Here is a 17,368-nt window from a genome sequence, read left to right on the forward strand (position 1 = left end):
TATTTTAGCTGTTCCTCTTAAGCCAAAACACGTCTTACGAGGAAAGCTGAGGGAGCTGGGTTTGTTTAGTCTCGAGAAGGGGGCTCAAGGGGTACCCTCATCACTCTCTACAACTGCCTGAAAGGAGGTTGTAGTGAGGTGGGGACCACTCTCTTCTACCTTGCCTCCAGGGAGAGGACAAGAGGAAGTAGCCTTTAGCTGAGACATAGGATATTCAGGTTAGATATTAGAAAAAACTTTCATTGTAGGGTGGTCAGGCATTGGTATAGGTTGCCCAGGGAGGTAGTGGAGTCACCGTCCATGGAGGTGTTTAAGAGGTGTCTGAATCTGGCACTGGGTGATGTGGTTTAGGGATTTAGGGGCTACAGTGACAGTGCTGGATAGACAGTTAGACCTGATGATCTTAAAGATCTCTTCCAACCTTGGTGATTCTATGATTCTATTTTTACCTCTGCTGGTCTATACATACCCACAGTGATGAAAGGGCAGACTGATGTCATTCTCTACAATAAGCAGTGCATAGCTCATGAAAGAGAGTTACTGAATTATTTAAATAGCTTAGCAAATATGATTAACTGCCAATATTTTATTTGTGGATAAAGACTACTTTGAATTAAAATTCACCCTAGCATGATGATAGCTGTCTTCACGGTTCCTCAGTAAACGTTTTTATACTGCGGCGGCCTAAGGGCCTTCACAACACTTCAGAGCGCAGCACTTTACAACTGTGACATGGCAATGGTTACAAAACATGCCTGTGATTCCATTTGGTAATAAGGTACACTGTGCTCCATCAATTTGCAGAAGTCACTATTAGCAACAGTAGACTAGAGATAGAAATGCACTGCCAGTGTTTCCGTGGCAGAACAATCAGATTTATGCAAAGACATTCCCTTTTGCTCTCAGTGCTTGTCTCCAAGATTAAGTACATTGTTCTGGGCTTGGAAGGTGGAAGCTTCCTTTTCCCCTAGCACAGCTGCAGTATCAATTCAGGAGCCAGATGAAAAATGATGGCATATACTAAGTAAGACTTGAAAAAGTGACAGCTGCTTTTCCAGAACCCCTGGAGGTAAAACAAAGCTTAGCAAGGTTTTTGGGGTTTGTTTTTTTCTTTCTTTCTTTCTTAGCACTAAGAAGAGAAATTAATGTTGTTATTTTAATCCCACTCCCCCAGGTCTTCATATATCTAAAATAAGCTTGCCATGTCAATAAATCCCATAAAATCACATTAACAATGGAGTGTAAATGGCTTCATTTTCTATTAGCACAAACACATCAGAGAGTAGTGGTATATTTTCCATGTAATGTGCACAAATAAATATATACACACAGACACAAATGTCTAATCAGGTTGTTAAGCTTTATTCATCAGCAACCTTGTAGCATGAATATTTTGACTCATACATTTAAAATCCACTAGCCACTTGTGCAGCAAGTATAGTTCACCCAGAAGAAGAAAACACTTATGAAACCATGGACAGTAGATGGGTGTCTCTTAACTCAGCTGCAGACATGTACATACATGTCACAGAAACACGGACAGACTCTTAGAGTCTGTCTCAGCCTTCTGTGCCTTCTCCTCCTTTACTTTCCAGTTTTTACGTGGATTGCATTTCCTGAAAAGGAATGCAATGTGTATTTTCTTTGCTGCCATAAGCAACCTCTAGACCCAGAAGCCTTTCAAATGTTCTCATCATATGGGACCATGTTTGTCACCACTACCAGTATATACTCTTAAAGACTAAAGCTCCCTTTCAGTGCCCCAGAAGTGTCTGTCAGGGAGCAGCAGGGTGCAAGGGAGAAGAGCAGGTAGAGGAAAAAGGGAGGAAATGAAGTAAAAGGGGGAACTGAGGAGAAGGGAAGCTCAAAACAGCTAAGCACAGTCATAAACCCTAGAAAGCACAGGCACAGATGAGCCAAGAATGAGTGGTTGGCCAAAGAGATGAGGATAAGGCAGGAGGTGAAGGGGGAAGGGAGGGTGAGGAGCGAGAAACAACAGACACTGAGATTGCACAAAAACAGTGAAATGAGAGGTTAGGACCTGTAGCATAAAGAGGGGAAAAACAGGTAGTGGGCAATGGAAAGAGACGGACACATTGGACAAGAATCTGGGAAATATACTTATTACCTTAGGAAATTATATGGAACACTTCAGAAGAAAATGACTGCTTCTAAAAGGGTCTTAATGGTGAGCTGCAAGCATGCCACCAAATACACCCCAACCAACAGCTGAAAACTGTTCATTAAATGAACACACCTCTTTTCTGCACTGAGTTATGAAAAGGGATTGTAAAATAGAGTACTGGGTCAGTTAATTAAAGATTGCTATAATGCTTATGTGCAACAGTACAAAATTTAAATAAGCCTATGGTATATGAGTATATGGGCAAATCTGAATTATTAACATGGAAATCTTATTACTCTCTGTCTGACTTTAGTTATCCATACATCCTTGTGTTTCTTTTGAGTGTGTACGTGTGTATAGACGTATCCTTGGGAATGTACATCTATGTATTTGTGCAGGAGAACACTAATTCTGCAGGAATTAAACAGGCTTCTTTTAAGCTTCCAGCAGAAACTAACACACACAAAAACCAATTCCTTGCTTTCATCATTAGTTGTGAAGAACCTTTCAATCAAATGTAACATGAAAGATGTGGTGTAGGCACTTGCAATATTTTAAGAGAAAAGGCTATGTTTGCCTTGTTCCATTTCAAAGAAAACACAACCCACATCAAAACAAACAAACAAAAACAAGGCAAAAACAGGGTGTAGACCTCTTTGATCTCCAGACCATTGTTATTCCAGGCGTTAAGACAGGTTCCCAGTGGGGCAAGTTTTAGAATAAAGTAAGTGGAATTTGGAGATGGAAATTAAGTACAGCTGTGCTTACAAAGGTACAAACACAACTAGGTATTAACTTCTCTCTTTTCCTTGAAATATAAGTTAATCTGTATATTGTACAGGTGCATAATCACATTGCTTGGCACTCCTGAAAACTAGAATTTTATTATGCTTCCATATTTGGTAATCATATTCTAGGCTGGAGTCCCCTCCGTAGCACTTGTGTAAGTGAAGTGATTTGAAAACCTAACACATTACTCTATATTCAAAAGCAAAATAACAAAATGGAAAAAAAAATAAAAGTTATGAAATTGTGCAGAGAACATGGAGAAGTTGCCACAATTTTATTACAGGATTACCCACAAGAAAAATGTATTCCTGGACTAAAAAACACAGAAACTCAAACTTGTTTTATGACACCCAAGTTTAGCATTCTCTTTTGGCTGTAGTAATGTAGGTGTTTCAAAGAAAGTGTAAGAACATTACAGTGAGCCAACGTGGGATTATCTGCCTCCCATAAATCTCCTTCTGGTGTGACACAGTGAAACTAAAGATGCAAAGTCTAATGAAATGCAATATGCTTTCCAAATTCTTATTACTTATGATGAGACTAGATTGTCTTTTTCTTGTAATCCAAATAAGGTTTCCTTTCTTTTTATTACGGACCTTCTTATGTGGTGAAGGCTGACCTAACAGTGCTTTCAGTGTATGCCTTTGGATGACACAATAAACCTGTGAACATAACACAAACCACTACAGTGCATCCCAGACCCTTGCAGTCACCTCACAAAACTCTACTGCTCCAAGCAGCTCCTCTGAAGGGCAGTAGGGCAAAATGAATGTCACTCCAGACAGGTTCTGTTACGGTTTGTTACCATGTTGTTGGTGATACTGAAGTCTCCACCCAGTCTATCTATTAGCAAAGCCTGATACAGCAACCTATTCACAGTATGGAAGAGATTAATCCCAAAAGTCTAGAGGTGTCAGAGCACAAAGCAGTGGAGAAGGAAGGAAATATTTTTAGCTCTCAAAACTGTGGATAGTGGAAATCTACATCGAGCAGCATCAACTGAGCCCTGAAATGGCTGTAAAAGGTCCTTACAGCAACCCAGTACTCGTGTAAGATTTGCTACGACATCTTATTTCTTGCAATCAGTTTCTTGACATAAATATAAACTTAGTAAGTCTCAGCAGCCTGTCATTCCTAATTTGCAAGGATAATAATAAAGGGGTTTTTTTTAGTGAAGCATGAATTCTACAAGCTCTCTAGTCTCAGCAACATCTGTCCCTGCTCTCCTGCCAATCCAACCATCTTGACAAAAGTAACACAGCACTCTCAAGAAAAAGGAACAGAGAAGGAGCACATAGTTACTCCACTCAGTTTCAGCAGCAGCAAGCTGAACCAAAGATAAGAACAGATGAGATATTCAAACAGGACCATGGCCATTGTTCCTGTGGTAAGGAGCTTGCTCAGTCTCAGCACATCAGCATCTTGAGGCAAATGATGCCTGGAGAATGCACCGAGTCCTCATTAAACCGGCACAAACAGGCACAAAGTCACAGGGTCTCTTCCTTGCTTAAAATGGGATTTTATTGCCTCCTTTTGTCTGTCGCTCTAGGCAACTGCCTGCTTCGCCTGCTCATAAAACTGGGCCAGCTTACTAGGGAGCAGCACAGTAACACTCAGTTTTGAGTTAGTATTCTATCAGATGATATAACTCACAAAGGAGTCTTATAATTTCTACATGAAAGGGGAGACACTTCAACTTGCTGACCCTTAAACTTTGATTTTTGACCTGATCTTAAAACTTTGCCTTCTCAACTTCTGCAAATAGCTACCAGTTCGGAGTGAAGACAATGTGAAGGCTGAACATGCAGCCCCTGGCAGAACCAGGCTCTAAAAATTTGAGGACAACTGATGGGTATTTTAAGTACCTAGTTCATACCTCAGTGGCTGTATTTTAGTGCAGGGCAAAACACTTTACCTGAAAGACACAACCTCCCCTCCTCAGCTGTTATGACCCTGTCACATACCTGGTATAGCAAGTGCCAGCTTCAGGTTTGCCTTCAATAGAAGTACTGAGCATGTCTCCACTGATCACAGTGAGACTGAAATTAAACTACTACCAAGTGCTTTTGCACACCTCACAATATGTATTAAAGTACTAAAACACATATGAACAAGTGCATAAATTTGTTTCTCAGAGTTAAGTTTGTATCACAACACTGCCTAGAGTATATCACTCAGATTACTTCCCAAGCTCTTCAAACTATTAGAACTGATCTATAATGCTCATTTACACAACTTAACTCAGAATGACATGTCTCAAAAAGCTGGTTGTAAATTTCAACCCCTTATTATGCTTGTCTATTTTTTATTGATCTCCATGGATTTGGAGTGGAACTACTGAACTGTACTTCTTACCTTCAGTATCTTGCCAATCCTGTGGGACTGCTTAAGAAATAAAGCACTACTCTGTTTGAATTACAGCAGGATCTGACCATCAGGAACAACTTGCGTTTACTCATGTTTTCCCAAGGGATGCATTCTGTAGCATCATTTAAATATATCTGAACGTGGAGCAAACAAGGACAGAATGATAAACCAATAAACATTTAGCTGAAAGAGAAAAAACATATACCAAGTGCATATGCACAAAGATTCCCTGCCACTTTGCTGATTTATTGTTTTTCAGGGTCAAGCCATGTTTATATGAAGCCACTTGCAGAATTATAGATCTGTTTTTACTCCTGTTTGGCATAAGGATACTTCTTGCATAAACTTTAATGACAGATAGTATAGATCTTCTCCAAGTAGAGTCAAGTTAAGGTGAAAATTTTGGAGATGCCTTTAGGCAATGCTCTGCAATCTTATACAGGATGAGAATCTCTGCCCAGGTGGCTTCCACATAACTAGGTTGTGACTCACAGACAGACATTGATTCTAAAATATCCCTTCTAAAGTAGTACATTTTCCTAAATAAACAATTAAAGAAAACCTGTTATTCAATATAAAACAGGATAATTTTGATGTATGCTTACAATGAACACAGAGTACCCTATTTATGACTTTTATTTCAGTTTACATAATATTTTTATATTGTTTTTCTTCTTGTTGAATTAACAAAATAATTCTTTTTAATTTATGAAAAACTACCAACTAATCTCCAAACTGAGTTAACCCAGAGTGCTTTTCTACTGATAAATTCTCAGGTAAAGCAATAAATTATTTTCTCTGCACTCATTTCTTTATCCTTTCCATTTCAGTCTCACTGTGTTTCATTTCCATCATTTTATATTCACAGGCACTAAAGCTGGGGACACTGAGCCCCAAACACAAATAGACTGAAGCTGGGTAGCTGAAGAGATTACTACTCTAAGGCATCTGTCCAGTTCAGCTTTCACAGAGGTGGCAGCTACCGTGACAGAAAGCTGAGTCATGCATAAAGGCAATCCAGTGTACAGATCAAAATAGTAATACAGATCAGCACAGGTTCTGAACTGCATACTGGCAGCCTGCAAGCTGCACAGACCACCTGCTTCATATGCAATGCAGCGATGCCTGTCGCCAGCACCGTATCAGCCAGGCAACCAACAGACAGGGGGAACAGCTGCAAGTGATATGCCTGGTCCCATTTCATTCAGACTGGGTTCGTGAAACAATATATTCAGTTAAAAGTTGATGTTTTTGTCAATGCTGTCAAAGACAAAATTTCTAAAGAATTCAAACTATGCAAAGTCAAGTTTTCAACTTAGTGAAAATGACTACCAAAATGAGTCGTAAGAAAACCACTGCATTATGGCTGGAATGGTAAAGGGGTAGATCAATGAGCCTCATCTTCCAAAGAAGCTGTCTGACAAAGTGATGATAACACTAAGGCAGCAGCAATATGAAATGAGAGTCTCTGCATCCTTAGCAGGAGGTGCTTCCACAAACAAATTCCTATTTAAGGGCTACCTAGTAGTTTATGCAGAAGAAATAAAGGAGATAGCCCAGCTGAGAATTAGTGCCAGCAAAGTACGTAAGACATAACTCAGCCCACACTATAAATCATTTCCTTCATGCACTCATTAAGTGTCTGCAGCCTCAAGGAGCTGCTTTTCAGCTCTGAATTAGAGAAAATACCTATTAGTGACACAAGCCAGAAAAAGGCACGCCTAAGCACAATGGTTACACAAAGGGTAAGACAAGTGCAGATAAGACCAATAGTTTTGTAGGCAATGACATGCATGAAGCCTCATTTCCTACAGAATATAATTTTTAACCGATTTTTTAAATAATTTATAACCAAATTATACCAAAGCTTCAGGCTTGTCTTAACAGAGCACCAAAGAATCCGCAGAGAAGAGAAATATGTATGTCTACCATGACAGGCTTCAAGTGAGATTTGCTCCTTATTGGACACTGCAGAATCCTACAGAAATACACATTTTTATTGAAAGTTGGATTTTTCCAGTTCCTGAACATTCAGTTCCCAACAGTCCCACAAGCCCTCTGTTCAATGCTGACATTTCAATATTAATGGTTGAAATATATGCTGCATATTTTACCTCTTTGTACATAAGCATATTCTTCCCCGCCCAGCTATGTTCACAGAACTTAGAGGAATGTTCTTTCTTTGAGAATTAATATCTCAAAATTTGCCCCTCTGTTTCATTTGGTTGAAATCATCCCAAAACTTATGGGATGAAGAACTAATAAAGCAACAGCAAGCAAACAGCAGCAAAATTATTCCCTTATATGTAAATACACACAGGATGCAATTCTGCATATGCCTTATTTCTTTAAGAAATCAGGATTTTTCTTAAAAATCTGCTCAGCAGTACTTAAGGAACCTATCTTGCTGTCACCTTAATTTCTGAAACAGAGCTGAACAGTTTGCTTTTGCCTACTTTAGTAGCATTACCTCCCCGAAAGCCAGCTCATGCTCCCCTACTGCTGCCACAGCAGGCAGCTCGTCCGGCTGGGACCACAGGGGGGGTAACGCAACCGAGTACCGAAAAGCCCGGAGGCGAGAAGAAGATCTCAGTTCCTAAATACTGTGTATAAAAACACAGTAAGGTTGTTTTATATATATTATACATAGTGCATTACACATGTAGAAATACACAAACCAGCTTTTTATCAGTTACAGCACATGACTATATAGATACCGCCCGCGTAAAACACTTTTCTCTCCAGCCTTTCAAACACCTGCAGATCTCTCTGTCGAAGGCTGCATCCTCCTCCCAAGAAGGATTCCCACGGCCAACAGACCCATCAGGCTGGCTGCGGCCCCGTGCCCACCCCTCCCCTGCCCCTCCAGCCCCTCCTCTCCACCGTGCTGCCAGGTCCCTGCCTGCCCGCCCCTCCCGGGGAGGTTTCTAAACTCCGCGGATCGCCGAAGGCCCGCCGCCCGCTGGGGCTGGGGCCGTAGCACCGCACAGCACCGCACCGCGCCACCGCCCGACCCTGCCGCCCTCCTGAATATTTCATCGGCGCTGCCCGACGGGATGCCCCGCCACTGACTGCTGCAAAGGGACCGCATCCCGACGGCGGCGTGGCTCACTGCTTCCTGCCTCTTTCATTCTTCAAACCGCACCTTTTCATTTATTCCGATAAATAAATAACTGATTAAAAACAAAAGAAAGAAAAAAGCAGCAAGAGCATCTCTCTTTTGTATCTGAGCAGGTGGGACTCCTGTGCAGGAGATTACGGAACACAACACAAGAAGGGCTCTGAACTCTTCCGAGCCCAAAGGATAAGCCGGCAGCAGTTTTCCTATAAAAATCCGATTCCGGGGCTGTGACACACTCGGAGGAGCGAAGGCGCCGTCAGCCTCACAGGAGACGTCTCCGCTTTGGACACCTCAAACCCTCGCGGGCGGAGGGTGAACCGGAGAGACTGACTCGCCGGCCACACCGCGCTCCCGGCGCTCAGCCTCCCGCTGCTCCGGGGCCGGGCGGCGCTGGGGGTCCGGCAGCTGCTGCCGCCGCGCCCGGCACCGCTCCGCCCCAAACTTTCTTCCCGTGCCCTCCTCGCCGCCGGCGGCCGCAGGGGAGCGGGGCGGGGGGCGGACGGCACCCCGTGTCCCCGCTGCCCCCGCGCTCCGTCGCCGGGCGGCGGCCACAGCCCCAGCCCCAGCCGCGCCGCCGCCGCGCAGGCAGGCGGCGGCCCCGGGCCGGCGGAGGGTCCGTATGGCCGCTGCCGGTCAGCCGGTGGCAGGAGCCGCTGGCGCCGCCGCGGCGGTGCGGGGGCTGCCCTGAGCCGGCGCCTCGCCCTGCAGCGCGGCGGGATGTGGCCGGCCGGGGCGGGCGGCAGGCTGCCCTGCCCGCGGGACGCGGCGCTGCGGCGGGCGGCGTTCTCCGGCAACCTCTCGGCGCTGCCGTCCCACCTGGTGCCGAGCGGCAGGAGCGTCCGCGTCTTCATCAGCGCCAACCCCGAAGGTAACCGCGGCCGCCGCGCCCGCCCCGCAGCTCCCCCTGCCGCCCGCAGCGCCCGCGCCGCTCCCCGGGCCCGGCCGCGGCTCCCGGGCACCCTCGCTCAGGGGCTGCGGCGTGGGCGAGCCCGGCTCCGGCCCCTCTCCGCAGCCAGCCCCGAGGGGCGCCAGGGCGCCGTGTGGGGCGGCGGGACGGGTCGGGGACGGGCGGTGCGGGGCGCGGTGCGGGGCGAGGCGGCGGCGCGGTGTGGGGCGGGCGCGCTGGGGCGCGGCTCTCCCTGCCGTGTGCGGGGTGTGGGTGTTCGGGTTCGGAGTGTACTTCGCTCCTGAAGTTTTATGTCCGTGAAGAACACGCCTGAAAGGCGTCGTTGCGCGGGATGTCCTGTCATATTTACGCTGTTGGAGATGTAGGACATAGAGGGGGACCAGGGACATGGAAAGGGTCTGCCTTCTAGCGAAGAGGGAGGCTTTTCAGGGGGAATGTATTGAAGAGCTCTCCTGGGGAGTCTGGTTAGTTATAGTTTCCGATTGATTTAATAGCACAATGAAAGCAGGTCTCAGCCGGTTGAGGCTATAGCTAATGTGATCCTTTGATCCCGGCTATACTCCGCTTCCAAGGAAGCATTCGCTGAAATCTGCAGTTTTAGCTGCTTAAAGTCGAGGTCGCATACCTGGCATCTGAATTAATTAGGTATCCTGCTACTTAAAGCCTATTTTTTAAATTACCCTTTGATTCGAGGAATTTCCATACATTCAGGAAGTGTCATTCCCACTTGTAAGATTGGAGTTGCTGAAACATATTCCCACTCGAAGCATGGAAATAATAAATTAGGCATTCACACTTATGACGTTTCTTGTCTGTAAAAAAATGAGCCCACTGTATTCACAATTATCTTTCACACCACCACCCACCACCTTCCCCCCCAACGCTTCTAATTCAACAATATTGTCACCTTTTATGCAAACATCAGAGATCTGAAAATCATGCCTGAAATAACAAAACAGTTTGAATTTTGAAGTGAAAATTGTCTTGGCATCAGTACTTACAGGACTATGAGAAAAAGGGCTCACAAGCAAAAAAAAATGGGCATAGTGCTGCTCTGAAGAATTCCCACACCTCCAGCACTTCTTGCTTTTGACAAAAGGAGAATCTCAGTTCTGGTATCCAACATTGCTGTCTGTTTAAAAAGATGATATTCTTAAGGGGGGCGTGAAGATGTTTGCAGTTTATTGTTGCAGTCTAAGCAAAGAAATATATATCAATAGTGATAATTGGAAAAAAAATTTATTTGGCTCTGAAAGAAAACTATTGTGGATTTTTAGAAGATATGTTACTCATTAGAAATGGATTTCTGCCAGCATTGCCTTAACTATGAAGCTACTGATGCCTCTGGAGTTGACATGAACGGCATTTAGGATAGCTTGGTATGTTAGCTAGATATGCGTTAAATTAGAAAATCCACTAAGTCAAACCCATTCTAAAAGTTTGGATTTAAAGACGTTTTCAGGATTTTACCCCTGCATTGTTATTTGAAAGTATCATCTTTTAAAAAAACAACACTGAGAGACAGAAAACAATGTGGTCAGTTTAGAATGATTTACGTTGGCTTCCTTGGAGTCTCGCATGTCAGAATGATTACCACTCCTCATATCCAGTATTTTATCTGTGATATTGCTCCTGCTTTTAAAAGATATAGTATGGGACCGAAATTTCAGAGCAGTTACAGATTTTGTTTATGAACATCTGAGGACTCGAAATGATGAGAAACAACCATTACTATTTATCAGTGATAGCGCTGTTGCTGAAGTATTATTAACTGCATGTGCCTCTGAAAAAGTATGTATGGATAAATAAGAAAAAGTGACCTACAATGGGGGTTAGATATCATCTAGTAAAGTACTTAGAAATGCTGTTGATAAAACATTTGAAAAAGTTCACAGTGCAAGAGGCAAACTCTTCCTACTTAGTAAACCTTTTAGAACATTCAAGCCCCAAACTACAAGGTATATTTGCATGACCAAGGCCTCTCTCATTAATTTTCAGCATAAAACTGTACAAAACAGTTTGTACCTGTTTTTCTTGATGCAGAGCATCCCTGAAAAGGACAGTGAGTCCTCAGACTCCCAGAGATAGACTTGAACTGTGGTGTCAGAGAAGCTTAGGGATTAATCCTACTAGCAGTCACAAGAAAACTTGTGTAGTAGGAGCAAAATCACTTCCTTTTGCAGTCTTGTTTTCTAGAGGAAACTTTGTAGATTAATGAAACTGTACTTTCCCCTAGTAGTTTAACAGTATTGTCTTGCCCAAATTGTACATATCAGTTAATCCATCTTCAAACCATGAAAATGCCTGGATCTTTAGAAACATTGAAGTTGCTTTATTATTTGGATACAAATAAGCCTGTTTTCCCATTTCAGTAGATACAAGCAATCAGCCGTATTTGTAATATGCATTTTGGCTAGGAGACATTGAAGATTTTGCTTTAAATAATTTATTGGTTTTCTTAAGATACTTTTATTGCTTCAAAGTGATAAGGAAAGTAAGTCATATTCACTTGATTGTAATAAGTTTGTGATTTACTATTCCATGTAGAAAACTGTGGATTGTACCAGCAGTCAGTTAATGACAGTTTCTCCGCTACTCAAGACTGCCTGTATAGATGCCTGCCATTAACATACAGTTCATATGAAATACAACAAGTATAAGCTTCCATATGGTCCCATTACATGGAGCTGTGATATCAGCCCTATATAAGTTCAGTACATTCTAGAGATTCTTGTCAATACTTCAAAGAGAAAATTATTTGAGTTGAAAAGTTCACTATTTGAAGAAGTTATGTGGTGATATAAGCAATGTTGCAAGCTCTGGTTGAAACAGGTGCCTTAACTGGAATTAGAAATTTGTCTTGAAAGTGAAATCCAGTGAATCAGAAAATGCAGTCAAAACTGACAATTTTAAATCCTGTTGGTTCTTCTGAAAGTGGGGAAATTAGACCTTTGCTAGTTTGACTTAGTCTTGTTATTGCTGTGATTAGTTAAGCTCTTTAAGTTTTATTTCTGAAGATGTCTCAGTAATTTAGTAGAAACAAATGAATTCACTGACAAGGGATATGTATAAGGCCAAATCCCACACACAGGTGGTTCCACTAAAGACAGGATGATAATACCTTTATATAGCATTTGAGTGTGTCCTAACATATGTGGTGTTAGCCAGCCTTATCTCAAAGTGTAAACAGTGTTGCACCTATCACTTCACATGGTAAGGATGATACCTTTTCCATGTATTATTTCAGCTGCATACTGCACACTCTCCTCTGTGCAGCATCTCTACATACTTCCTAAGTTCCAACACCAGATTGTTTTTACTGGATTCTGACAATTAATATTTTTTAACCATTTTTTAGCCTATTAAAGCATTTCTGTTGTACAAACATAAACATTGGGATGAGATCATAAACAAGCTTTGTTTCAACTGCCCTTTTTATTTCGCCATGGTTTCTGTGGCTCCAGTACCCATTTTTCAAACTCATAAAACCGGCTACCAGTTTTGGCACAATTAACAATCTAAAGTATGGAGTCCTATGTACTTGTAGAAATGTAAATGAAAATCTTATTCTAACAGAAGATACTACTGATATTACCACCTGACCTCATTTTAAAATCACAGCATAAAACTAACCTGTAGAGCTGGAACTTTACTAGCTTTCCCATAAATTCCCAAGGAATGAATTTTCCTTGTCTTACGCTATTGAACGACTTTGTGTTTTCTTGATTTATTATTTAGTTTTTCACCTTAGTTTATTTCCATTGGCATGCATCATCTAGAACATTGTATTAATTTGAAAAACACTGAACTCTAATAAACTACAAATGTTTGATGCCCAATTTACATATTTTCTCATATATAAAGCAAAATTCTCACCAGCAGTTAGTTTTGCTGACTAGAAAAAGATTAAATAATGATTGTGGAAATGGGTCCAATCTTTTTATTTGGACCTATTGTTGCAGGCTGCTTTTCAGGAATTACATGTATTTTTATCCATGTTGATGTACATATGAAACAAAAAAACTTATGTGAATTTGCAGTTCAGTGGGTAGAGTTTAGAATATTATGGTGGATAACTCATAACAGTTGAAGAGTTATGATTGTTTTAATTACAAAGTTATTGTCATATGTGATAAAAGAAAGGTATAATCTTGCATTCTCAGCATGTTCCAGGTCTGTTATATTATTTTACCTGAATTTTTTTTCCTTTAAATAAAATGTAATTGAGGAAATGGTAATGTGGGAAAATATTCAAAAGTCGGAATAATATTTAGTTAATGATGGTCCATTCTGACCAGGCCCAAAATACCATATGGTGTCCCTACTTGGATACATTACATGAAGAGCTTTTTATAAAGACAATTTTATATAATCTGAGTGGAATTTATTCCTTAGCTAAAGAAAACCACAGATGTTCAAGTGTATGAAATTGCAAAGGAGGTGTTGCGGAGATGTGGAGACAAATAACTCCAGGACTTTTTTTATGCTAAGTGTTAGTTCTGGTTACCTAATTTTGTACCTATTTATGGTTTTATGTGACGCACAGCACAGTAGTGTCTAAAAGTCAAAGAAGTTCAGTAGTTTTAGAGATAAAGTATCTCAGAGTTTGGGGGAGAAACATGGTTCAAGTACCCAGGTTTGGTGTGGACTTTAATTTGAAATATATCTTACTTCAGGAGGCCCAGAAGTTAGAGATACAAACAGTTTGTTAAGTTGGAAAGAAACTCGCCATTTTCAGCACTTCTGTCTTGCGTGAAGTTTTCTCTTTTTCTTGTGCTATGGAACAGATCTGTTGTTGGTGTGGTTCAGCAGAAAGCAAGATCTGACTCTCCTTGAGACTGGATGACCAAGTCTTATGTAGGTTTTAACTTTTTTTGTGCAAGGCAGGGCAAGTAGATCTCAAGCAGAATCAGTACAAGATGTTTTTCTTCTAAGGAGATCCTTAGAAGAGAGCCTTTGTTCCTGTTAGAGGAAAGTATTGTTTTGGGCTAGGGAATCCCTTGAATTGGATTGAAGTTTATTCCGTCAAGCAGATAAGCTATGTAGTTTGTTGGGTTTGTGGTTTCTTCTTGATATTTAGAAATAAGCAAAATTACCTGAAATCCAGTCACCTTCCTACTAAGCAACACCTGGAGTTACAAGCTCCAAACATTTGGATTAGGTATTCACACTATTTACTTTTTAAAAAAGCACTTAAATTTTTTAATCTCATGACCATTCTTTTTTTAATATTTAAAATATCAAGATTGTAATTTTCTCTAATTTTGTGTCTACAGTGTCTATACAAATGTATGCACACATATACGCAAATTATATAAAATTATAAACTGTAACATTGTATAAACGTATGTGTGAAACTCAAGCCACGCTCTCATAGACTATATTCAAACTTGCTGTTAGTTCTCAGTTCTCTTGTGAGAACTGAGTTCTTATGTTCAAAGGGCAACGCTCAAGGTCATATTTCTAGCATTACTGAAGAACAGCCTAGGTTTTGCTGAATGTTATTGTAAAAGCAAAAGCTTCACGGAGAAGTTTAGATTTTATCCACAAGTAAACCTGTAAACATTCGGGGTTGTATGCACCTGCAGGCTTAGTTTCTATGACTGCTTTTTTTTAGAATTGAAGAAATAGTATTGAAACAAAGCCAAACCTACAATTTGGTGGTTTTTTTCTTTCTAATTTGGCAAATACTGGTTTTCTTCAGATGTCTTTCCATATACTAGACTGGCTCCATATATTGTAGTGTACGTATATATACAAACATACATATGTATATGCATGCATCCTTTTTTTTTAAACTAGAAATACTTAGCAGTCAAGATGTACATGGGATACTGGATTGTGCCTCATTCGTGGTGGGATTGGCTTTCTTCCAGTGACAAAGAGGAGCTTCTTGCCCCTATACACTTGACACAGTTTCTAAGTGCGGGACAGTGAACCAAGTGTGCAAATTCCATGTGATTCCAGTTTCTCAAATAATATATTAGATGATGGACAGCAGCAGTATTGAATCAGGTCCTTATTGTGAATCGTTCCCTCAGCAAGGTATGAGATGTTTGAAATGAGAAGCAGCACCGTGCAGGCAGCATTCTGGTGTCTTCCCCCATCAACAGAGGGGAGCTTCTTTCCTGCCTGATCAAGGGCAGCAGGATGACCTCTCTCTCAGCTGAGCAACAGTCTGCTGTGCAGCAACTAAAGAGGATTTGCAACACTGTTTCAAGGAGGCCACGTGTATTAGGTGGTGGGATTTGCGTAATCACTAAGAGCGGTGTAGTACAAAGGGTACATAACTTGGCATCTTATCTCTGAGCATATGCGGCAAAATAATTCCTCTTAAGAAACTTACATACATGACTACGTGGGCATGTATCCACAGAGGTGCGAACACGCAAGAGAAAATCCTACATTAGACTTCAGGTTTCATTTGGAGAATTTTAAAATATATATCACATAAAGAAAACTTCAGTTCAAGAAGTTACTAAACTTCTAATCCAAAATATGAGGGCAGTGCCTGCGTGGCAATTCTTTTCATCTGAAACAGTTGAAATTTCTTTGAATTTTCATCTGCTGAGAGAGTATTTTGTGATGACATATCCTTTCGGGCTGCAGTAATAATACATTAGTAATATTTAGCTACCAGTAATTTAAGGTTTTAATATATTGAAGGTGGTAGCTATAAATATAATATCATAGATAGTCATGTGTATGGAATACAGAGTAATCTGGCAGTTTTTAATATAGGCAGTGCTGTTCAAAGCAACTGCTTTATCCCCTTACTGGAATTTAAATTAAAGAAGGATAATAATAGATAGAATTAGAGAACCCAATTTAATAATGGTTGTGTCAGTGCTACTCTAAAATAACTCCACTGGTTTGACACTACTCCTGTTAATATAGAGTTTCTATCAGAGAGAAAGGATTTTTTACTTACAAAATCTTTAGTCAAAAGGAGAGTAGGGCTAAATCACAGGTAGCTGAAAACAAGCAGTGTAGCAAAGTAAAGAGCAGGAAGGCCTGAGTCAGTGCAGAGTGCCACATGCATGCAGCTGTGCTGGGCAAGGAACAGATGCAACTCTGGTCTCATTACCACCATAATTAAATGCCTGCTCTACCTCTAAATGGGTCTTAAGCAGCTGCTATTGCCCACTGTTGGAGACAGGATGCTTGTGCCTGAGCAGCTACAGTCATTCTTGTACAAAGTCTGAACATAAAGAAAATAGTCACCTTTACAAGACTAGATTTATCAGACTGTTGAAAATACTTTTCCTGGCAGAAACTGGAAAGACTTGGAAATGGCAGGATTTCCACACTGGACTTATTCCAGAGTCGTGCCGTTGTACGCATCAATTACTGGGACTAATCAAATAGCTAACCAGGTCAGATTTCAAACTGCCAGTGCCTGACAAAAAATCGTGTTCAACCTGCTCTTAGAATATCCTGGACTGGCAGAGCTGCAGTCTTCAGTATAGTACACGCCTCTGTGGTATGATTAAACACTTGAAAATTGTTTATTAATAGAGCCCATTCACCTTTCTAGCAACTGAGTACCTTCACAGTCTCACCTGTGTTTTATAAATCTGCGGCCTGAGTCACGTGTTGAGATAGATAGTTAATAATACATATATATGACACATATCAATGTTATTTGTAAACTTCTTATTTAGTCTCTAACTAGTAATGTTTTACAAATCATTAAGAAGAAAGGAGAATTAATGACTGAGAGACCTTTCTGGACAGCTTTAGTGTCAAGTTTAAGATTAAGTTAACATCTTAGATTAAGATTGCTTCTAAGTGATTGAAAGCCATTGAATAACCATGTGGGTTAAATACTTTAAGATGAGAGGAGTTACCTATACTTACAGAGTTAGGCACATCAGCTATTATATACAAGATAAATGAGGCACAAATGCAGTAAGATCAGACTTAGTGAGTTAAACCAAAGAAGCCCAATACTCCTTCTTTGACCCTAGTAATTTCAGATGTATGATGAAAAAATAATAAATCAAACAGGTAATAAATAAATAAATAAATAAAATTATTAAGGTTATCTCTTTGTGCT

General features: G+C 41.1%; 1 protein-coding gene across 1 annotated transcript in view; it reads left to right on the forward strand.

The window, feature by feature from the left end:
• Positions 1–9,097: 9,097 nt before the first annotated feature.
• NWD2 (NACHT and WD repeat domain containing 2) overlaps positions 9,098–17,368 on the forward strand; it is a 51,571-nt gene continuing 43,300 nt past the window's right edge. The window contains exon 1 of the mRNA XM_050337776.1: positions 9,098–9,270. Within this exon, the coding sequence (XP_050193733.1) occupies positions 9,120–9,270 (151 nt within the window). The 5' untranslated portion in view covers positions 9,098–9,119. The remainder of the gene's footprint in view (positions 9,271–17,368) is intronic.

This window comes from Myiozetetes cayanensis, unplaced genomic scaffold (genome assembly GCF_022539395.1).
Source record: "Myiozetetes cayanensis isolate MyiCay16 unplaced genomic scaffold, myiCay2020 scf7, whole genome shotgun sequence".
In the NCBI taxonomy this organism is placed as follows: domain Eukaryota; kingdom Metazoa; phylum Chordata; class Aves; order Passeriformes; family Tyrannidae; genus Myiozetetes; species Myiozetetes cayanensis.